Source organism: Mchenga conophoros, linkage group LG5 (genome assembly GCF_057382185.1).
Source record: "Mchenga conophoros isolate Kocher_MC1m ecotype Shallow Benthic linkage group LG5, M_conophoros_male_GT1.1, whole genome shotgun sequence".
In the NCBI taxonomy this organism is placed as follows: Eukaryota; Metazoa; Chordata; class Actinopteri; order Cichliformes; family Cichlidae; genus Mchenga; species Mchenga conophoros.
In genome coordinates, this window is record NC_140530.1 from 31,028,009 (window position 1) to 31,052,431 (window position 24,423).

At 40.7% G+C, this 24,423-nt stretch overlaps 1 protein-coding gene across 5 annotated transcripts in view; it reads right to left on the reverse strand.

Annotated features, from left to right (window-relative positions):
• Positions 1-24,423, reverse strand: part of ephb2b (eph receptor B2b) — a 125,323-nt gene that overhangs the window by 21,372 nt on the left and 79,528 nt on the right. For all 5 annotated transcript variants that reach the window (XM_085274839.1, XM_085274838.1, XM_085274836.1 and 2 more), the window contains 2 exons: positions 16,393-16,548; positions 13,614-13,949 (listed from right to left, as the gene is read on the reverse strand). In XM_085274839.1, coding sequence (XP_085130965.1) covers positions 13,614-13,949; positions 16,393-16,548 — 492 coding nt within the window. The remainder of the gene's footprint in view (positions 1-13,613; positions 13,950-16,392; positions 16,549-24,423) is intronic.

Below are 24,423 nucleotides of genomic sequence, written 5' to 3' on the forward strand. Positions count from 1 at the left end.
CCTAACAACAACAAGTAAATGGCCTAAAAGGTAAATCCCTCTGGTAATAGTATATAGTTAGGAGTTTTAATATTTGATCACACATTTGTCAGGTCTATCTTGAATAGTATTCTCTGTGTCATAAAGACATTCTTTAAAAAACAAAGCTTGTTTTTTGAATTTTTTTGAAACATTTGTTTTGTTTTTGTGAGTTTAAAACTTATTGGGCATAGAGAGAAAATATTTTTCAAGGTTGTGACATTAGTGAAGTTCTTTTTTCTTTTATGTAGCAAAACAAGTGAAATTATTTTTTACTCCATTGCCTGATTTTAATCATACATGTGTTTTCGAGCAAACTGAGTCACAAAGTAATTTAAACATCTTACATCATGGGTGGTCTACTCTGGTCTTACACAGCTCAGTGACCTAAAATTCTGTCAGGTCGGGGGGGGGGGGGGGGGGGGGGCGTGAACACCTCAAGTCATCTAACATCCATTATGATTAGTTCAGGGTGCTGCAGGTCAGTGTTAAGCTAAGAGAAGCTAAAGGGAATGTATGGGAAGTCTGGCAAGGCCTCCAGGCCTTAATGTCTGCTCCTCTGAGTGTGTGTGAAAGGGTAGGGTGGGTTAGGGTGTCAGAGAAGGAGGGGTGCTGGGCAAGATTTATGGACACCAAGCCCCATGCTCATCCCCTACAGACCCGTGCTGCTCACACACACAGCCCTCAACCAGCAACAAAGTGGCTCCCCAGAGTCCCAGCAATAAAGTCAAAAGTCTCTCCACCGGCACGCGTTCTCTATGGAAAATCCACTGACTGGAAAACTACAACTGCCACGCCTCTATAATCTAAGACTCTAAGGCTGTGTGTGTGTGTGTGTGTGTGTGGCTTTTTCATATTCAATAAAACTTTCATTCTTGTTGTGAAACACTTACAAGTGAGTAACAGGAAGGCACATCTTTCTAACTACTGTCCTAAGGCAGGGGATAAAATATCATATATAAGTAAACATATTGACTGAATGAGCCAATGACTAAAAAGTCCCATTTTTAATCTTACTCATTATAATTAACCAATCAGCCAAGCTGTTAATGCCCTCTGACCAAAACAGAAGCATCCTTCTGATGCAACAAATTATGATGTCTCATATAAACAGTGATATTAAAGGCAATGAGTATGTTCTCATGTATTACTGCCAGAAGATAATAAATTGAGGTTCTGTATTTCATCTCAGCAAAGCACTTAAACCATGACGGCCTGTGACTCTGCAAGTACATCATGCCCCTATCCTTGAGCCAGAGGTACAGTGATGTATACAGTATCCAGCCAGGACACCAGTCATAGGAATCTCTTCCATCTCCAAGTTCTTTTGCTAGTTTGGTTGCAGTCACAAGACGACGGCCTAATAAGGCAAACTGTGACTCTAAGGAGGACTCACGAGTATCACATTACGGATGTACATAGCATATATTCAAGACTGCCACATGGCCTTTCCTGCATAACATTTCTATTAAACACACAGTGCAGCCTTGCTTAGTAACCTGATACAGGGCCACAGAAACAAAGGCAGCTCATGTATTCATGTTCAGAGGATGGACACATGCCAACATCGAAAGCTGTTGGAGGGGAACACTGTGGTTTTCTTCTGTTAAAGGACAACTTCCAGACAGAGTGGCAGTCGCCATGTCTGGGCTCAAGAAACCAATAAGGGGCGGTGCAACTAAAAACAAACAGATTAAGATTAAATGATGACATGACTGAGGTGAATACTAAGTAAGAATACCAAGTGTTGAAACATCACGCTTGCAGGGAAAATAAGAATGCATTTATGAATATAAATCCAGCTGTGCTGAACTTTTCAAGTCAGTTCAGTACACACATTTCAAGCTAAGCTGACGTTCCACCAATTGACTGCAGAATGTAGAAGTATGCCAAGTCAGCCTTTCATTGCATTAAGAGCTACAGCACTGATTCACATATGAAAACCATTTTCAGACATCCCATTGATGTACTCCAAATCTACAAGTCTCCATTATATTCCAAATCTTAAAGTGTACCGAGAATTCTTTTCCACAAGTCCATCTATAATTTGAAGGGTTGAATAAATACTTGGTTTCCATTGTGTCAACATTAGTCACTGAGTTATGCCACTAAATACATATTGTAGCTGTTTCAAACAATTTTCTTTGTTGTTACAGTAATTATTTTTAAATCATGTGGATCCTGCTCCATTAAAGATAATTAGGAATTAAAAACAAAGATGTGAAAATCTTCCCTACCATTTAAACGAAGTAAGCCAATTTTCTGTCAAGTAAGATCAATGTCTTCATAGTGAGTGAGCTGCGCTTGCAATGGATGCTTTCGTTTTCTCAATGAATCCTCTGTTCATGTTCTTAAAACTAATGAAGCAGCTATAATGGCAAAGACAGAGATTGCACATTCATATAATTTGATTAGATTGCTGAACCTAAAAGATAAATGCTGGGACCTAACTGGAGTATTTTATTATTTTCCCATACGTTACAGAATAGTGAGGGCACCAGGACAAGGACTGTTAGTGATAATCACAGCCGATACAATATCTTTGTCACAAGCATGCTTCTTCTGTTTCTGTGCCCTCGTATGATTATTATTTATTTTGTGTGACTGCATTTAACTTCCTGAACTCCAGTATAACTAAACTTATAAATAGCTCAGAGATAATCAGACTAATAATCAAATCAAATAATGAATACGCTGGGGCCTGGGGAGGAGTGCAATCGCATTGCTTAATTGTGAGAAGATGGGAGGCCCCAGCTGTTATAGGAGAATTAGGTTTCAGACCCCACATTATTAACCCAGCCTGGGATCTGATATGGAAGACAGTGCTTTTGGAGTCTATTCTAGCATGACACTCTGGCCTTTGCTCACAAGCAGAGAATACAAAGGCTCTGTTTTGCTTAACATCACTAATAGATCTTTCGCTGTTATGTTCTAACATAACAGCGACTTCCCTAATCAATTATAGACAGGGTTTAGGGGGATATTTTCACTCATTTAAATCCAAGGCAATTTAATGGGGCATGCTTCTGCTAACACACATAGATAAGTGTGGCTTTCCCATGGAACCGGTGTGAGATTAGGACCTAGTACTGCTTTGGTGAAAAAGAGAGTACATGCCCACTGGAGAGCTCCCTCAGTAGCTACATACCTTCAAGGGCTTTTTTTCCTTCTCGCAGTAGGAATGCTAACCTGACTTAATAGCACAGCATAGAACAGCTGGAAAACCAACAAGATAGATGTTGCGATTTGAGCTGTGCTCTACACATGTCATGTGTTTCATGATGAAAATGGAAAGGCAGGGGTTCAACTAGAAAAGTTGATAAGCCCAGCTACTATGACCAGCCCAAGAAACTACTCACCCATTATAAGGCCATTATGTTACCTGAGGCAAGAGGAAAAAGCAACTGTGTAGATGCAGCTTAGTTTTTTTCTTTTACTTTTTTGTAATCTTGTTTCAGCATCTTAACTTTCTGTCTATATCCCTTTGCTGTGTGTGAAGGCCCAAGTTAGCAAGTGTTAGGGGAAAGGGTATAAGCTTAATAAAGTCTGAACTTCACTGTCAGGCCATCTCTTTATGTTCTGCTCTATTTTAAAAAGCAGTCTCCTTCTTACACAGCTGATAATTACATGAAATTTATTAAAGTGCCCATTATCTGTGCTGGAAAAACATTCTTACATTACTTGCGCTGGAGAGCAGCTAACCTGAATTAGAACTAAAGAAATACAGAAAAGGGGCTTTTAAGATATTTGATGGTCGATTTCAGCGCAGACAGGGGCCTCCTTCAGGGTTATAAGAACTGAAAAAGCTCCTTTAGACTGAGTTACATAGCGTTATGTTTGGCTGAGCAGTGGTGGGAAAAAAAATCACAGTAATCAAAATAATGATTTTACTTCCTGCAGCTAACAGATGACACCACCTGATGGTTTAATACTTTTCACTCTGTTCTATATCAGTCAACGCAGCACAGCCAAAAGGTGAAAAACATTCGCTGGCACATGAATCATGTTTCTGAGAAAGTATATGTTTGAGGCTTTTTATCTGCATCTTTCTTGCATCACTCTGTGTCTGCAACCATGTGGCTCTGATTTGATTAGATGTTCTGCTGCAGAGAACCATGCTATGATTTGGGGAAGATGGGGGAGGTAGCAAGAACAGGTCAGGGCTTGTAAATCCCTTTTTCCTTTCATTGTAAAAAATCAGTTTCCCTGCAGAGCAATCTCTCCCAAAGGGCTCAAAGCAGCTGGTCTTCTACCAGGCTCTCTCCTAAACAGGCTGCCACTGCTCCAGTCTCTCGACTGCCGTCCATTTATTAGCAGCACGTTGAGATGTCTTAAAGAGAGAAGCCCATATTTGCATGTACTTTTAGCATGCTGGCAGCCTGCCCTGTTTCCCCAGCTGAAAAGGATTGCGGCTTCTATATCTATAAAGATTTTCCAGCGCAGTTAAGCTACAAAAGTGAGATTTCAGTTCATCAAGCTTTAAACCATCTGCACTGGAAAAGATTTGCGGACTTTAACGCACTCACACATCTATAAGCTAATTCTAAAATAGGCGATTCAGAGGTTTGACCAGTTTTCAGATGCTTGCAGAGGTTAGCGTTTAATTCTAATCCAATATATAAAATCTGCAGGCAGAAGAAATGCAAGCCAGGTTAGTATATGTGGACAGAGGGAGGGAGGGATATTTATACATTTTATAATCAAAACCAGTACATCTCTTTAGTGACTGCATGTTGGTGGATCTAACAAGGACATGCATGGTAGTGAATGACTGTCACTACAAAAGTTGATAGACTGCGAAAATAAACCAAGGGCAATCTTATACCAGACGGTTTCATGTGTTGTATATAAACACAAGAGAAACTGTCAAAGCTGCTGCCAAATCTCACGGATTCTTAAAATTCTTAAAAGTTTTCTTTTAATACAACAAACTTTGTACATTCTCACCCACCCATTTCAACTGTTAAACACTTCAGATGGACTAAAGAATACAATATGTGTGTTGTTTGCTTCTGTGGGCAGACTTGGGCATTACAAACAAAGTCTGAGCTGTCTGGCACAAGGATATGCGTGGAATTACATTTGTGTCAAAAGCAGCACGCGAGATAAAACATGAGCGTGAGAAAATAACTTCATTTCATAGACGCAGGTATTCATTGCCTCTCTCAGAATTCAATTCCTCGCTTGTAAATTCAACAACCCGTACACGTAGAACAGAGTTATCATACTTTTATTTCATACTGCCTTTTTGTTTTTAACTCAGTTTAGTTTCAGTTAGTTAGATTTTCCTGTTTCGGTTTAGTTTGTATTGTTTGGAAAAGTTTAGTTTTAGTTTTGTTTTTATTAGTTTCAGTGTCTTATTTTATTTATCATTATTATCATAATTATTATTATTATTATTATTATTATATGGAGGACGTGTCAGAGGCCAAAATTTAGGAAAATTTGTACAGATATTACAATAAAAAGTTGGCTCCGGATATCTTGTGGATATCCAGAGTCTCATTAAACAGGTCTATCAGGTTTAGGTTAACATGTTAAGCCATAATAACTGCGTTATGCTATATTTGTGCACTCTTGTCATGACAGACTATAGGAGTGCAGTGGTTTCAGTCTCTTTTAAAGATTTCTTCAGTATTAAAGTGATCTGGTCATAATTGTCAGCACTTCCTTGGCTACACACACACACACACAAAAAAAAAAAAAAAAAAAAAAAAAAAAACAGCTGATAGTTAATTCCTACCAAAATGTCTGTGAATGTTCTCAGTCAAGGAGCTTGGAAAGAAGTCCAGAAGTCCGTAAAGAAGTCCAGATGCTTTTCTTTCCAAGATCCTTAGACTTAATTCACCAACTTTATTTTGTAGGTTGTGAAGAAGTACAATATGAAACAGTGCCCATGTTGCTACCCAGTGAATCTCACTTTCAAATGGTAAATTGATCGCACCAGGCACAGAGGTTATGGTGTCACTGCTTCGAAAGTGACGAATCACATTAGTTTCCTTCTTCCTCAGTGCTCCACCCTCCCGACTCTCAAAAGTCAGATTGATCTGCGTGAGTAGAATTCAGCTTCGTGATCAGAGCTGCCTGCGAGAGTGTGAATCCGCTGCAGAGTTTGCCAAGCAGGCGCACTCATGTGAATGATGAGTTCTCTCTGAATTCAGTCCATACGAGTTGCTGAATTTATGTACAGGAAATTACAAAGTAATTTAACTGTTTGTGATAATGAATATCCACACTTGTGAAATGAAATGATTTGTTCTTGATTTTGTTTTTCCTTGCACACCACTTTTGACAAATATAATTCCACAGGTGTGGAATTAAGTTCTTGACACACACAGCTCTGAGAGGAACTGAAGGAACTCCATTTAATCAGCACTCTAATTTAAATGTATTTAAACAAGTTCTAAACTGCCATCTACAAGGAGAAAAACTCCAGAAGCATGTCAGTGTTTTACAGGGTTGGAATGACCAGGCTGTTCTCATTCCCTGGGCACCATACACTGCTGTAGTTAAAAATGCTGGCATCAGAGATACGCACAAGGTGTGTTTTGGCATCAGGGACTTGATGAACCAGGCTGTGGAAAGAGTGATTTAAATCTGATCCCCTGGCATCACATTTAAAGCAGGGCATGGTTAATGAGAGGCATATTTGAACTTAAACCTAACTGTGAGTTTTTGGTGCCTAAACCTAGCCAGCAAGTAAAAATGCAAGTAAATATGAAATAGTGTGTATTGTGCAGTCTCCTGACATGTTTAGGACTTAATCCACCAGCACCTATCTGATCTCCAAATACAAACTTTATTTAATATCTTTCTGCTTTCAGTGTACTGAATTATCTACACCGTGGGACACCTTGTGTGCATATCTGAAACCCAAGTAACATCTAAGAGAAGAGCAAAAACGTAATGCACTGGGATAAAAATGTGTTTAAAAGAGTGGATAGTGTAACAACGTGAAGATATGAAATCCAGTATGGTGTGACATCCTTCAAATGGAGATCTGTTTAAAGATAATTTATTTGACAGCGATTTAAGCAGTGTCCTGATTTACTATCACTCTCATTTAACAAATCTGAATATGTACGAGGATTTACACAAGTTCTGTCAGTTCCTGTCACTCCCACTCAGTAGCTCAGAAGTAATGATTATCTAAAATAAAGAAGATGTGTAAATTGCATTTACTACACCTGCTTCATTTCTGTGTCAATGAGCAGCAATGACTTCTGTCTTTACATTGAAGTCATTCTTATCTGCATAGTATGAAGTTGTTATAATGAGTGGCGCACAATAGCACAGTTTCCAAAAGATCATCTCACATTATAAAGTTCCTGACCCCAATTTACAGTTAATACGTTCAAGTGGATGAGAGTCTGCAGCTTGTGTGTTCAGTATGATCCGTGCGAGCGAATCAAGGCTACATTAAAAAATGAGAGGTATTCATGACGTGCGAGCAGGAGCGGGGGGAAGGTGGCGTGTCACGATCACACCAGAAATTCCAGACGGGAAGACAGTTGCTCAGACAGTGACAACTTTGTTTTCCAGCCGCCTTCAAAGGAATACTTGGTGTACATGACTGCAGGAATTTGAGTGTGTTTTGTAAACAGAAAGGTTGAGCGGGGACACAAAAAGAGAGGATCAGGGAGAAAGTCAAAAGAGACAAAAGCGGGGAGTGGCACCGAGTTTATCATAAATCCATTTGCTTAATTGACGAAGTTAACTCCATAAAGTTTATAGAAAATCACTTAGAAAACAGCGAGCTGATTACGTTGTCACCCCTTTTTGCTTCATGACCTTTATTTATTATCTTTTTTAATTATCAGAGCTTCATGCTCTTGAATGTAAAAAGTAAATAAATGATTGCACGCTCAGTCATTTATGCACCTCAGTGTATAGCTAATACACTCAATGTTAATGAATAATGTATTCACGTTACGCTCAGTTTGACAGCCCACAGACCAAAAGATCATGGCCTTTTCACCAAGATGCATATACAGCTGAGGTGTTTTTTCTGTTCTGCTTTCCTGTATAAATGGAAATGAGAGGGAAAAGATCCATAAAATCTACCCTGAAAAAAAAAAATTCAAATGACTACTGAAAGATTTATGAATAAAATCAATTAGTTAACTAATTTAGAGAATCCATGTGCTAATTCTCTTCTGGGGAGTCATAATTAAATTCTTATTGCTTATTTAAAGCCTGTAGCTGTGGCTCAGGTAGAGTGGGTTTCCAATAATCGCAGGGTTGGCAGTTCGATCCGTGGCTTCTCAACATGCTGAAGTGTCCTTGGGCAATACACTGAACCCCAAGTTCCTCCTTTTGGCTCAGTATCAACAAGCACATGAATGTGGTTTATGTATGGGTTGCTGGCTTACTACCAGAACAGCCTTCTCTCAAGGCTCTGTCAGTACTGAGGTCCAGGTGCATGCTGAGGCCTCCTGTCTGTCTGCCTGGCTGACCTACACTGGCACCCACCATATGTGCCGTTCTCAACACCTTCTGTCACTGTCACACTGCGTGGCATGTATACCGGTGGTCCCTGTCTGACTCTCAGTTTATTTTCTATTTTTCAGCTTGCATCTCTGGCATTTTGCTGATACTGAGCTGCTGCTCCACTGAGAAAATTTCTAAATATTTTATCTCAAGTTTGTTTGATTTTTTTTCTTACCTTGGTCTGTTAGTGATGTGAACTGCATATGCATGAGGATGTATTATAACTTTTTAAGATACTATATAGTGAATGAAGCACACATAAGGCTTTTCAAACAGAAACACTTTTTTAAAATGTTACGTTTCAAGTCTGATCGATAAAAATGCCACTGTACTAAACAAAGGCAGTCAATCAGTGGCCGTGGCCCAAAAATAATATATCTTTTGTAACGGGTTTCAGTGCCCTCAAGTTAACAACGTAGTAGCCACATTGGCTTTTTGGTGTACTGACACATTCTGGCGGTCCCAGCTGGCTCTGTACCAGTGCTTTTCACACCATGGCCCAATGGAGCAGCAAAGGACTTGGTAGCCTGGTTACAGTGGACCTGGGCAATTTGGACCATAATTAAGTCATAAATCTTCTCTAGACCATATGAAAAGGCTGCACCCGATTACACGCTGCCCCCACCGCCACCCCACCCGGGTTCCCTCGCACAATCAGCCAGTTCACCTGATAAGAAACCAATTCAGTTCCTCTGCTTTTCAATAGCATTAGCAGCAGCTCACCTTGAGTTAATGAAACGCCTAAACAAATATGTCCTCTGAAATCTAATATACTCAACCAGAATGCAATATGGCAAACACACTGAGGATATGGAGATCTCATTCATCTGTCTGCAGAATACCGATAAGTACTCACTGAGGTAAGAGATGATCTCTATTCTATGCACTGAAATTGATGATACAGCATATCTAGAGTAAGCTATAACATAAATGTCAGTTCTGTTCTTAGCTATTATTTATTCATGTCTTGTCTGCATACAATAACTGGATGGATTTCTCATAAAATCCCTACTGACATAATCCCAACTTCAACCAGTCTCAAGCAGAACCAATTTAAAGGGCCGCCTGGTCACTCTGGCTTGGCAATGGTGGTTTATTTAAAAAAATGAGGCAAAAATCACAAAACCTAGGAAATGAAAACATCTAAAATATACTGATAACGCTGCTATTTGTCTGTGTGGCTACTACAAAACAATGTAATTTGCCTTATTGCTACATCTTTTTGCTTCACCTTACTGCTACTTTCATTTGACTGAAATCTACTAAGTTAAAGATTGAGTCAGACAAATGAAAAGCTCCCCAAGAATACAGTGAGATGTAAAACAAAACTGCAAGTTGGTGCAGAGTGAGAAATTCTCTCTGGACAGTCATGCACAGTCATGAGTATACTGACAAAAACTGGATTTGCTGGATATAACCTCTTTTTTTCACAATGCACGTGTTCAGTAATTCACTGCTTAGAGGAGGTAATGACACACTTGTTGTAAATCTTCTTACCAAACATAAGATGGACAAATATAAAATCTATCCTCACCGCATCATGTTCACTGCGCAGAAGAGCAATCTCTTTAAAAGAGCTGAACTATTTTGGGGCATTTGTCTAGTTTACGTCTGTTTGCCTCTTTTTTTCCTTCCTAGGTTAGATTAACTAATGAAATGTAATGAAATGATTATTTTACTTATTTAAAAAATAATAAATAAACATGACTTCCCTTTCCTGTCTAACTCTTTGCCCATAAAATATTTGCACAGAGTAGTGACTTGAAAGAAACTGCAGTTAATAAATGAAATTGCAGGCCAATGGTGAACGTGATATATACAGATGTTTTTCATATTTTTTGGAAGACAAGGTAGACGACTAAGTTGTTGCTAAGTCAGGCACTGAATACGCTAGCAAGAAATCTATTCACTTTTTTTCTTGGCCTTGTGTTGGCAGTACAAGCCACACATTCACACACTATTTTATTCTATGCACACCCTGCTGTTACACAGACTAATGGAGGCATCCTGGGATATTTGGAGTTCAATACAGTATTTTACCAAAGGAAACTTTTACTTGTATACCCACTAACTCCTGAGCTAGACCCTCAATTTCTTTATTCTCCCCCTGAAAGGAAGGGAGGGAGTATGTAATCGGTTGTGCTTGTTTGTTTGTCCATTTGTTAACATTCTAGCAGCCCTAGTTTTCAAGATATCATTTTCAAATTTTGTGCGATGGTAGATACAGCTCGAGGTGATTTAATCTTGGTGAAAATTAGGTCAAGGTGACACCAAATTTGAAGAAACAGTAAAAACTTTATTTTACCCACGTATTGTCTTCACACTTTACAACAATTTAGCAGGCTTTGGTGGTCACAAGTACCTTTGTTGGCTAAGCATAGTTAACACCCAAGGTCAGAACTGGCTTGAAAATAAATCACAGCAAACGATATTGAGTAATATATCATATGGAAGGGCATGGAGAGAGCCTTTTTATTTTTTCAATATGACACCCTATGACATCACAATGGCACCATAACAGGCTGACATCGTCATATCGTAATAATAAAAACTAGAAATATCAAAAGTTTTAGTATAGCCCTTGTCCTGCAGGGGGAGTTGCACTCTGAGTGCTCTGGTTTCATTTATAATATTGTTCCACACCCAGTATCAACTATCAGTATAACTAATTTAGAATATGTATACATATAGTGCACCACAAAATGTTTGTGAGGATGGTCTTGTGGCATAACTACAGATGCATTACCCAGAAATGGCTTTTTCGCTGCTGTAAAGCATCTCTTTTGCAACTCTCTGCCTGATTTCCAGTGCATATTTCATGTCCCATATAAGTAACATATAAATACAGTGAAGCCAAAGTAAATGGCTTAAGTGTGACTCATTATTACAAAAAAGGCTTAGAGGCACATTTCAAGGCTTCTGCGTATTGCACACAATACAAGGTTTGGGGAATTAGTCATACGCTTATAAAACAGGCTCAAACGGCATTCAGCCCAGAATTTGCTTTTGTGTGGCATTACACTGTGTAATCAAGCGCCACACTTTCCAGGGCAATCATGTCCTTTATCACAGAGGAACTGTCGCCAACCACCTACAGAGTGGGAGGATAAGCCCTGTAGGTAATAGCGTGTGGTGGGTGCTTGATTGGGTATGGAGAGTGAGAAGTTTTGCTCACGCCCCCCCCCCATACCCCACCACCCTTTACACCATCAAGTCATAGCAGAAGAGGCAGCCATCCGTACAAGTAATGAGACACACTTTTACGCCACTTGCTTCAAATTTTCTTTTTTGTCGCTTTCACAGAACGCTCTAGCCGATGGTCCAAAGCAGGTCGGATTTACATGCATGTATCTACAAAAATTCATAGACTCTGGCTTTTGTTTTCTCCATCTCACGCTCTCATTTTCATTGTAAGGGGAGGCATAAAACTGCCTGAGTTAATTAGGGGTGACACGATGTTTATGTAACCTCCAAGCCTCACAAACCAGACGCAATTATGGCCTCCAGTCCCTGTGACCCCAGCCTGTAGCGTAGCACGGCAAAACTCCAATCCTGTGTCCCTGGAGTGAGCAGTAAGGTGATGGGGGAAGGTGGGAACGTGGACAGGGGGGGAGCAAGAGTTGAGTTCTTTTCACAGCTCCATCTGACGGGAGCTCTCGCTGCCTAATCCAAAGTGACGGACACTTCAGTGGAGAGGGCACAGAGCCCCCCAATTTCCGCCAGGACCCCTCGGCAGGAGAAGCAGAGAAGCCAAGGGTTGGGGTGGCAGACTTATTGTGGCCCAGTGAGACAGAGTGGGGCAGGGGCCTCATTACAACGCTTAACTGCACTCACAGGCCCTCATTAACCCACCACACCAGTGACTCAAATCAAAACAGACAATAAAAAGAGGTCTGTGCTTGAATAAAGGCCTCTGTTTTAGTGTGACAGAGTTTCAGCATTGTAACGGAGCACTTTATGGAGCTTTTAAACAAACAAATCACATACGTTTGTTACAACGGGTCACTTTAAATAAAGGATTTCCCTCTTGTAGATATCATCATTCAACTTGCATACAGTTCTCTCGTTGTTTTTCTTTTTTTTAAAAAGGCACAAGGAATTTATGATTCAAAAATGAAGGGCACCAACATGGTGCTGTAAGAAGCGCATTTATAAGACTGCCTGCAGTGCAAAGGCATGGATGATGAGTGATGACAGACACCTAAGCCTGCTGCCAATGGAATGCAAAGCCAGTGCAAAGATTAAGTGCAGGCTGTATCCCTCCGCTCATCAGTGCTTTGGGAAACGAAGCTTAGCCCGCCAAATGATGCGTTTCATAGACACAATTAAAGAACAAATCAATTCAGCTGCCTCGGTAAAATAATCAGAGATGCGGTGGCTGAATTTGGCTGCAATTGCATAGTGGAAAGCTTGGAAAGCGCCAACCATTGCACAAGAATGATTAAATAAGATTTTGATTTCTATAAAATCCTAAAGATTACAACGTTGCCCCACTTATCAAGATGTTTTATATTAACATACTAAAATACTGGTTTCTCGTTCATTTATGAAGGTTTTTTTAGTCTACAAGGTAGCTCATACATTGCGATACTAGCCTTGCTTTTATTACTTTTTTAAAAATATAATTCCACAACCAAGTGGCTGCATGCGTATAAAGCTGTAATCACTGAACCGCAGATGAAGTGGGGAGACAGCAGCAAGCCTGCTCTCAGCTCCTCAGTCTGAAATACATGGTGATGAGGTCACACTGTAAAGACCAGCAGGCCATCACATTCTGTCTGTCACATCATCAACGGCACTCTCCTTCCCATTTACAGCCCTTAATCTGCATACATCACCATGCAGGAAAGAAACAGACATAGTGGAGCTTTATGTGCTCTGCATTATGTGCTTGTAGAGGGGTTTGAGCAATGAAGAGGTTCTCTACAAGGAGTGTGTGACAAAGGGGAGAAGTACAGAAATAAACACAGTGAGAAGAGAAGGGAAGAGAAGAGAAGAGAAGAGAAGAGAAGAGAAGAGAAGAGAAGAGAAGAGAAGAGAAGAGAAGAGAAGAGAAGCCACATGGGGAGTATAATGTGCAGAAAAAGACAGATGGGTCCACTTACCAGCCTGGTTAGTGGTAATGTTGACTGAGGCATACTGAGGGGAGTAGGGGCTCTGATCTGACACCCCGTTGACAGCCTGCACCTCAAACGTGTACTGTGTGTGGGCCAACAGGTCACTAATGTAGACCCGAGTTTCTGTCAGGCCCAACTGGCGGGGTAAAAACTGAACGTTGTCCCCACATCGGGTGCACCCTCCTCGGCCTCCGCCACAGCTTTTGCAGATGATGTTGAAGACTACATCCTCGCGGCCCCCTGAATCTCGAGGGGGCATCCACTCCAGCATTACAGAGGTTTCATTTACGCTGGAGATCACATTTTGCGGCGCTGAGGGGACAGCTGGAAAACACATAAATGTGTGCATTTATTCTAAATGCTGAAAAGTGCGAAGAAAAATTAATCAATAAAAAGGGAAAGAACACTTCAAGAAACAAATGAAAATGTAAAGAGGATCCAAGTCACTATTTTGACTCCAATTTTTGTCACATTACAGCCTTTACTTTTTGTGGGAAGGGGGGGGGGTCAAACTGGAGCAAAGTAAAAATATAATAACTATAAAGTTGATGCAAAAATGAAGCCAGGCAAGACTTACCGACTAACAGGCTAACTTTATCATTTCATTTAGAGTTGGTCCTGTTTCATGAAGTTTGTTATTGAAATTATAATACGAAGCCCCCTGAACCAAACAAAGCAGTAATTTAAATGTAAAACAAATGTTTTCCAAACATAAACTCATTGCGTACTTATTTCTAATATAAATCATCATTTTTCCAGAAGGATTTTCCTAATCTTAAACACAGCTTAATTGTAGCATTGGCACATCATCTTCTCGATTCTCGTTCTTTTGTTTTGTATTTTTCCATTTTTCGGATAAGACTTTTTTTTTTCTTTTTTTTACTAATGCAACATCAGTGGTGGTTTCCCAAAAGAGCCCACCCAAAGAATACACATGGAAATCAGCTTTCAGCTGTACCCAGCACAATACTTGTATTGTGCATTGTCACTTTTTAATATCTAATAATCAGTGATTAAAAAATTCTATAGAGATTTGCAATAGCATTGCAATATATACACAAATGTTGCAGCGTTTGCCATTAAATGAAAATTGCTTCTAGGTGGACCAGTGATGTATGAGGATCATGGACAAAAAAAAGGGAAAGAAAGACGATGAAATGTGTTTTTATTCATTATGTTATTCAAGCCAAACCTTTAAAGACATTTTTAGTTCTATATAGAATTGGTGTAATTTTGGGATGGAAGTTGTATTGTGTCCTTGATGGTGTGGAGGGCAAAATTACCAACCCTATTTAAACAGGAGCAGAGAAAAAGCCCGCAAAGATACTGTACAGTCATTTTGAGGTCCGTGCTGACTGCATTCCAAGCTGGCAGCGCCTCTTCCCTCGGGATGCCCATTTACACTTTCTCATTTTCAATGCTGGTGTCCACTCCATCAAGTGTTTTCTTAACATCTATTCTTGACAATTTTCTCATGGAGCATCGTATAGAGTTACTGCAGCGGAGAGAAACCTACTGTTTCTCCTATTGAGACATTCTTAGCAGCTAGGCATTATAGAGTGGAAACTTTCCACATGGTGCTACATGTTGAGTGACAGGCCAAACAAACAAACAATGAGAACTGTTTAGCTTTTACAGACATGTGCACCTAATTATGGTAGACGTATCCTCCAGGACTAATGAGATAAACAATTCCACTCCGCCCACAACATCCTAAAATCTGAATCGATCATTTCTTATTTAACCTCGTTTTAATTGGCAGCAATTAACAGATCTCTGGCTCTGGAAGAAAGCCCACTGGAGTGCCCTTCTTGGTGTCTCTTATACATAGAAACATAACTCCTCCTTGGCATCTCCTTCCTGGGGAGGAGGACTAATATCCGCCCCATTAGCTGGCGGGCCGCTCTGATGGGCCCATTCCCTTGCTTTAATCAGGCCGGGCCCTGCTGCTCTTAATACGGGTGACGTGACGCTGTTGCTTTCTCATTCACAACAGCTGCTCAACTCCCAGAGCCAGGCTTATGCAAATCTCCTTTGTTGGAGACCATCAAATCTTTTCCCTCCTCTCTCTGTTTCAATAGACAGAGGGGGAGTGTGAGGAAAAAAAATACTATCGAAGCATTGATAGAGGCTTTTTTATCCCACTTTCTCCCATTTTGTTTTAGTTAGACTGCGCTCTATGCAGTAATTCCGTCTTTTTCAAATACACGCACCCATTCTCCCTCAAATTCCTCCTTCGTGTCTTTCTGCATGTCTTTCCCTCGCACTTTACCCCTCCCTTGCTCACTTTTGCTTAGGTCTATCCCCGGCCCGTCTCTCTCGTCCAACCTCTATGTCAGTCTCAAATTCAAATTCAAACAGCTTCATTGGCATGACAAGAGAGGGTCTCGCCTCAGCTCATTCTCCAAGTCTGCCCCCTCACATAGCTATGCGGCCTGTCCCAGTAACCTCTGGTCTGGTTTGGAGTACGGACTGTGTGATGTTGAGGAGGGGCAGCTGAAGCTTGTGTGCTGGGTCAGATCTGTGGACAGCCACACTATGAGCATGTCAGCATCCCTTTCGTGTGAGGGACAGCTCTGACAGGGTTTCTGTTTGGAGTTACACAGACTACCACTGTCCTTTGATCCCGGAGCGCTTCTGCTTGTGCTTGTGACATGTGTGTGTCAGAAAGCTCATATCTGACGCCAAAACGTTTTCCATTCATGTCTGTGTATTATGTGCAAGTAATTGGCAAGTTCATATATCACAGCTTCAGTACCATACATACTTGTGCAAGGCATCTGGAGAGGATCTGAGTCGGTGCGATAGTATCCATTTCGGCAAACGCAGTTAATAGCACCTTCACTGGTGGTACGGCTGTTGATGGGACACTGCATACAGGGCTCATCTCCTTGAGTCGGCTTGAAAAAGCCTGACAGACAGGCTAAAAGAGAGAAGAGAAGAATTTTTAAAATCACAAGCAGCTGATTTTCAAAAAGCAGACTGCATGTGAATACATTTTTGTATGACTGAAGTACTAGGTTTCTATAATACTATACTCATCATTGTGGCAGTCTTAAAAAGGGTAGCCATGTAATGCCCTGTATATATGCATCCACTGCCAATGCATAGTTCATATTGTGTTATAAAAGAAAATCCATCAAGTTACCAGAAATCAAATTTAAAAACAAAAACATACACACCATAAATCAAACAAAGATATATCAGAGCAACCCTGAATATAAACACACACTCTTGCATGCCACTGCAGATATGGCTACATGTACGTTTGCTCTGAATTATTCACCACGCTGTAGTTGCCTGAGAAATCTGAAGTGCCCCGCTTCCTGTTAAGATCCCTTTTAAGGGCCTCTTTCTGGAAACATGGGAGGAAAGTTACATTTATCACAGAGACTGTGATGAACACACACACGGCTCAGCCATTAAATGTTTTATCTGTGCATCTGACTTTGTGTGGGTGAATCACAGGCTCTACCACTGGGTACATCTGTTTGCGTGTTGCCACAAGCGCCACTCATTGCTGCGATAAACAAACTAACTTAGCTGTCTATGAAATCCCCTTATCCTCCCCTTTCCAGTCACATTCCACCTAAACCTTCACTGCTTAAAAAAAAATAAAATAAAAAAAAATAAAAATAAATAGCCTTTTTTTCAGCATTTGCACCTGCACCATGTCGAGAGATTTTCTCGTATCTCGGGCCAAAAAAGCTACGGTTTTGCTTCAGGTAATCCAGCTCCCACCTGCCCCTCCGATAAAAGAATATAGAGGTGTTGAGACGGAGACATGAAATAGTAACATGAAAAATTTACACACGGGACACACTGCATATCGGTACGTTAAAAGCCCTCGGGTCTTTCGGTGCTTTTTCTGGGTAGAAAGCAAAATGGATTTAGTGCGATGAAAAGAAACAAAAGACAGAAGATGAATGCTTCCTTGCATATTTCTTTTATTTGAAAATTTAAAACTGTTGATTTATATAGGGTCCTTTTTTAAAATGCACTTCAAACAATTTCTCTTCCTCATTAAGAAAACAAGTTATCCAATTTTCTACTAGTATTAAAAGCCTTACTATTACACGACTGCCATTTCTACACTGTAAAGTTATAAAAACACAGCCATTATTTCATTCTGAGACTATACTGGCAATTACAGCTCCACTGTAGCATCTGGAATGTGGAAATATCAGCAGCTGCAACTCCCATTTAAAGGAGGTCATTTCACAAGGCAGAATTAGTCCGGATCCAATCCCAATGTTTAGATTATGCAGACACCAGTGTACTCATAGACCATACAGGCCACAGATTAATGGCCTTTTTCCCTTTTGGAACTCGACATACATTTCTCAGAGCCATCACCTTCGACCACCATGAAGAACAATTCTCTGTAGTTCAACAAATCATAATAGTTTAGCCGTATCACCTACAGACAGTAGAGTAAAACATGCGCTACTACTTTACGAGGGGGCACTTTAAAAGAAGCTTCATTAATACAGTTTACCGTGAAAGCTAGTTTCATTAAAACTAACAAGAAACAGAAGAAATCATTTCTTTCATTCACTGAAAAAGTTACGCCTTAAAGACAAAAAGTACAAACAAACAAAAAACAGTGTTTTGTTACTGAATAGCACAAACGCCAGAATGGCAGAAAATTATTCCTGAACAAAACGGAGACAATCTTAAACATCTCCTCACTCAGTATTAGCTTTGACATGTTTTTCTACCACCGTGATTGATGGCTGAAAAATTTTCGGGGTACAGCGTGAAACATGAGGCCTGGACATTCACCCTGCCAGTCAACGGGGTCTGTGAATGAGGCCCGGGCAACAGCTATGCGGGGAATTGCGATCGAACTTCAGCGGCGCAGTGAGGTCTATGAGAGCGAGGCGCTCTGAGGAGCAACACCAAAGGAAAAGGCATAAAGAGGTAGTCGGGGTGGGGGCGTAAGGACAGAAACAAAGAAAGGAGAGGGGCGATGTGGGGAATGGCTGTGTTTGGAGGGTTTTCAGCCAAGGATTCGAGTGCATCACTGGGCCCACAGTGAACGTACAGTATGTGCTGTAACAGTATGCAGACGGTGCATAACAATCAGAACAATGACTTGCGGAGAAAAATGGAAGTATTTAAATGATTAGCACTTATAAAGCCACATGATGCCATGCTACCACAGTGGTTGCATTTAAATACTCTGTGGCAGCTGTTGGATGGCAAAATGGTAGTTAATTCTTATTTTCCCACCAAGTCCCAAACCATCAAACATCTTCTTTTTTTTTTTACTGTCTACTGTAAGCACATTCAATTAGGCGTGGAAAAAGTTTAAAAAAGCATTCTTTGTTCATCAATTTTCAAACATTTCTACACACTTACAAGTTCCTGTAACACCACAAAAGGTCAAACTGTAACCAATCACATGAGAGCAGAACAAAACTCATCATGGGCAAGTAAATAACATTTCCACTTCGAGTGACTACCTACAACAGCGTTGCTCACTGTGTTAACACCTATTCAAGTTACAAGGAGAAATGTCTGTAAAAAACATCCTATGCCATTTCAAGAGGACACTGAATTATATGTCTTGGCTTTCCTGTGTGCTTCACCAGGGCCATTATTTTGGGGAAATATTTAGGGAATTTCCATTTTACTCTCGGATGACAGATTTTAAGAGTTGCACAGTTGTCTGGTGTCAGATGTAGAGAAGCAGAGACACGGAGAGCAATGATTAAAAATCAGATCAGAGCTTTAATTCCCTACCTCCCTGCCTGCCCGGATTGCTGCTGCTGAGCTGTTTGATCATCATGCTGGCAGTCTTGCTCAACATGTGAGAACTAAAGGCTGTTATTTTGGATGCTCCTTCAAACTTCAGATATCCTTCTGGCAAGAAAGGTTTAATTACTGCAAGAATATTCATTGAAAAGGGCTCCTCTGTTGCTCCTGCTTCCTATACACACACACACACTGCTATTAATATCATCAATGGCAGCAATCAAACATGCCAAGTTTTCCTATTAGATCTCTGGAGACTGTGAACGTGGATTTTTGGAAATGGGACACACAATAAAACGTGGCAATAAGTCAAGAACAAAAGCCGCATAGAAAAGCTTTAAGGGAATTTATAAACACTTCAGACTCAATTTAGTGGTAGCTGTGTCAAAAGGTCCAGATCACCCCTAAAATTGGTTCCAGGCACACAGCAGGCACGTTCGCTCTTAAATCCCAAATTTGAAAAATACGTGAAAACCTCTGCCAGCAGGGCGAGATAGTTTTGTTATGTTACGTGTTCATCTGAAGAACGAGTATTGCATTACTTTAATCTAACAGTAAGTCTTAAATCGTAAACTGAATACCTTGCCCCATACACACATACCAAACCCCCAGCTGCTCGTGTCTGCCTATGTTTATGGCTTCCAATAATATATAGTGACATAAAAGCTTTAATTAGGGTTTTCTGCTCGACTCACTGAATAAAAATAGTTGTGCTGGAGCTGTGGGGTAAGGTAAGCCACTGCGCTAGGGTGCTAGTCAGTTTTTACAGCAGGTAATTTGCTGGTTGTTTCAAAGGTTTCCTGAATATTATAGCCGAAAGATTTATAACGCACTGAAGAGGAGACCTGTAGCTAAATCCACTGTGTGTGCATGTATTTATATGTGGGAGGGAGCAGGGAAACATGTTAAAAGAGAGAAGAGGGTTGAAAGCTCAGAGTATGACAGAGAAAGGAAGGGAGTGTTGTTTTCAGTGGCAATGACAACATGAATGGCTGCGCTGGCCTGTCCCCTTTGTCTAAATCAAATGTCTCTCTCTCTCTCGTGCGCGCGCGCGCGCGCGCGCACACACACACACACACACACACACACACACACACACACACACACACACTTTCATATCTAAATGAGGACATCTAATTGACATAATGGTTTAAAAATGGCATTTTGTCCCCATAAGGGACGTTTTTGGTCCTCACCAACACAGTACACACACACACACACACACACACACACACACACACACACACACACACACACACACACAAAGAGACCAAACAAAATCAGGGCCTTTGACATTTCCATCATGGCTTCCTGGGAATTTGGTCACAACCAGACAATCAGTTGGGAGATACAGGTAATCCAGTCTATAAACCCCATATCTATTGTAAAAGATTAAAAATAAATAAATAAAACAACCCAGCACTTCTCCAGCCTCCGTCTCCCACCATCTCTCATCTATAGCGTGCACAACAGCAGCCTTCTTTGTCCAGGAGGATGGGCCATCACAGCAAAAACAGCACACCCTTCAAGCCCCCTCCCAACTCACTCTTTTCAGGGCCCAATCCACCCTCCCCAAAACTGCTTTATTTGATGAACCCACCATCAAAGAATAGACAAGGGAGATAAAGACAGGCAAGGGGTGTGTGTTCATGTGTGGTGTTCAAGGTGTAAAAGAGAAAAGGCTGGAGGGGTGAAAAAAAAAGAAAAAAAAGACAGAGGTGCTAGGTTTTGTGTGCACAGCAGGAAAAAGTGCTGAAAGCGGTGAAAATGGGCAGCGTCAGAGGGATTGTGTGTGTGTGTGTGTGGGGGGGGGGGATTTCCCTGTATTCCTCTGTGACCAAAGAGGCCCCTAGAGCGAGCCATGGACAAGTTTGGGCTTCCATTTGCTTTGGTGCTGTCCGTAAAAACTACATGAATCACTGACGGGACAAATTAGAGGCTTATATAAAGAGATTTGTTCTTTTTACAAGAGAGACCAACGCTCATTCAAAGGCCTAAATTAGATTAAGACAACCTGTTAGCTTTTGCAATGGCTTTCTCATTACCTTTACTATCATTCAGCCACAAATATAGACTATCAGCCCTTGAACTGGTCACATCTGAGTGGAGTGTAACCTTGTGAAATGTCAGTCACAGCCACAGATAAACTATAGTGGAGCAGCCACGAGTTGCGTGTCTGTTCTTGGGACCGAGGACAAACCGGCTTGCCCCCCTCTGCTTCAGCACTTCCATGGGGAACACTAGACAGCACTGTTTGCAACACAGGGTCTCTGCAATTCAATTAGGAACGCAGTCCTCCTGGCCATCTAATTCAATCAGGCTTGTGTGAAAGCTATTAGACAACTGGCATTCGCTTCACTCCACACACACATACATATGCACACACACACTGGCACACAAATGATATATTCATTTCTCCCTGTAGGTTTCCATGTCTGGTGCAATTAACAGGTCTGGGGCTCTGTGTGGCTCCTCACACTGTGAGCCAGGACAGTGCCAGTGTGTGAGGGTAACCACTGATGAACTCCAAGGTGTAAATCAACCCACACTCAAACTCAAGGATACCACAGGGTCATTTAAATGGGGTATATTGTAAGAAACTCCTGTCTGATATTCAACTTTTATAACTAAGGCAGGTCAGGAAAACTATAACAAAATTTATTCACTAGATGGGTGAAGAGGCTAAACATACACGTTTGCTGATCTTACATACATACATTTTTGCGACTTTGTGTGCTTATGTACTCACAAAGGTGACTGGACTCATGCATCCTGGGGTATGAGAGGACAGCAGAATGATTTTTCCCACTATGTACCTCAGCATTTTGCTCTAAGCTGTGTTTCCTATGCAGTTGTCACAGAGCTCAGATCCCCAATCCCCCTCCCTTCAGCAGAGTCCTTTGAGACAGATTAGGAGCCGAAGTGAGGAGCAGATTAGCTGGGAATGTGGGGCACCTGGGAAATGAGCTCCGAGGGTGTAGGCACCTTAGGAGGGCTAAGACCCAAAGCACACATACACACAAACAGGACCTGTACCGTACCTACTCCCAGGAAACTCATTTAATCCATCTTCTTCTGATGCACATACATCAACACATAAATAAGTAGAGGCCGTAAAGCAGAAAGCTACTAATAAACCCCATCTGGCCATGGCCCAAAGGACAATTTCAGCTCATACTTCAAGGGCTTAACCTCATATATGTGCCACGTATATGAGGCTCACCATCACAAGGTTTGGTATTTACAAGGACAAAAAAAAGTTTTCAGAATGTCAGCGGCAGCTAAAAATATTCTGCAAGGGAAATATTCATCATGTAACAACTGGTGTAAATTAATTTCCAACTAACTGACCTTATTTCTTATTATCTCTTTAACGTTGGCCATAAATAACACAGGGGAGCAACAAGGCACAGATATAGTACATATTACGCTCAAGTATTTTTGGTCTCTTTTGAATTTTTTATAAAGCAGATTTTGATAAAGTAATTTGTATTTTGTTAACTATAATCACAGTTGATTTTTGGAAAATATTGCATACATGTACGCAGCTGGGGATAAAACGGATTTTTCTTTCTGGCTCCAATTAATTGGACAGATATGTTTTAATTAATCTATTCAACTTAATTCTTTTAAGACATCAGAAATTTTCTGTTGAAAAAGGCCTCAACACGGTTCCAGTCCCAACCCCCAAGAGATATTCAGTTTAAATTATCATAATACAGAAAAGCTGAAAATCTTTATTTGAGAAACCAGAAGCCGGAAAAAAAAAGGCTTTTTTCCAAATTTAATATTTTCAAACAACTGATGTACTTTCAATTGATTAATTAAATTTTTAACTCGAGTCATATATCAACACTTTGGTGCAACACTAAAGTACGCACACCATGAGTACACCACTGCACTCAAACACTCAGCGTCTCTGCAGAACATCATTCCCATGTGGCACATGTTAGCTTCTTGACTCATACAACATTGGCAGATTGGCCCTCTGTTCAAGACCACAACGCTCTCAAGACGATCATCGGGTCATAAATACCAAAGCGGGGAAAAAAAATCAGTGAAAACTATCTTAACCACAGTATTTCCATACTGTCTGATAACTACCATCTGTCAATAAAGGAGGAAACAGAGATGAAAGGAAAGTATCACTGGAGCCATGCATGCTGCACAGTAATAATGTCTGGAATTTTCACTGCACTCTGTTTTTTCATCTTTTCCCACTTTTTTCAGTAGGGGAGGGAAAAAAAGAAGAAGCACAAATGGTGAAATTACAGGCATCTGAGCCAACACATATACACACAGGGTCGAAACATGAACAAGGCTAGAGGGTGGGCGGTTGGGGGGAATAAAGCGGAAAGGGTCATTTCATGCAGGCAGATCACTTGACAGCTTGCTCTCCAGAGGATGTAGAGGTCCAATCAGGTTGCTGGTGGACCTCTTAGGTACATTGGGTTGCAGATGGTTGGGGTGTGGCAGGAGGCATGCCCCATTGTCTGCATTAATCTCTATTTAAGATGGCTTGTCAGCCTTGAGGATCCACATCACACAGAAGGTAGCTAAAATGTGTCCTATTATTTGTAGTGACAGATCATTAACAAGACTGGAAAAAAACATCCGTTAATGCAGATAATGGTATATAATTTGAAATTAGAACATGGTACTTCATAATCTGGCCACTAATTAAATGTCTGTGCTTGGAAAAAGTAATTAATTCAGTAAAAAAAAAATCTGTGGTTTATTGCAGAAGGTTCACAGATGTATGCACTTTGCTTGGTTGTTTCAAATAGCTGAATTCTAATGAGCTTTTTGCATATTTACTAATCACTGCTACAGTTGTTCTTCATTAAACCATCATTTCACAGCTGTCTTTAAATAGTTCGAAAGTTTTCAAAACTATTTAAAAGTCCGTTTAAATTCACCTTTGTTGCATAAAGTTATTTTCCCTCAGCCTTACCTAACATTGCATGCAAGCTGCAAGTAGAGACACTGAACTTTTACTGTAAGTTGACACGGCATACCAGTTATTGTGTTTGTAGTA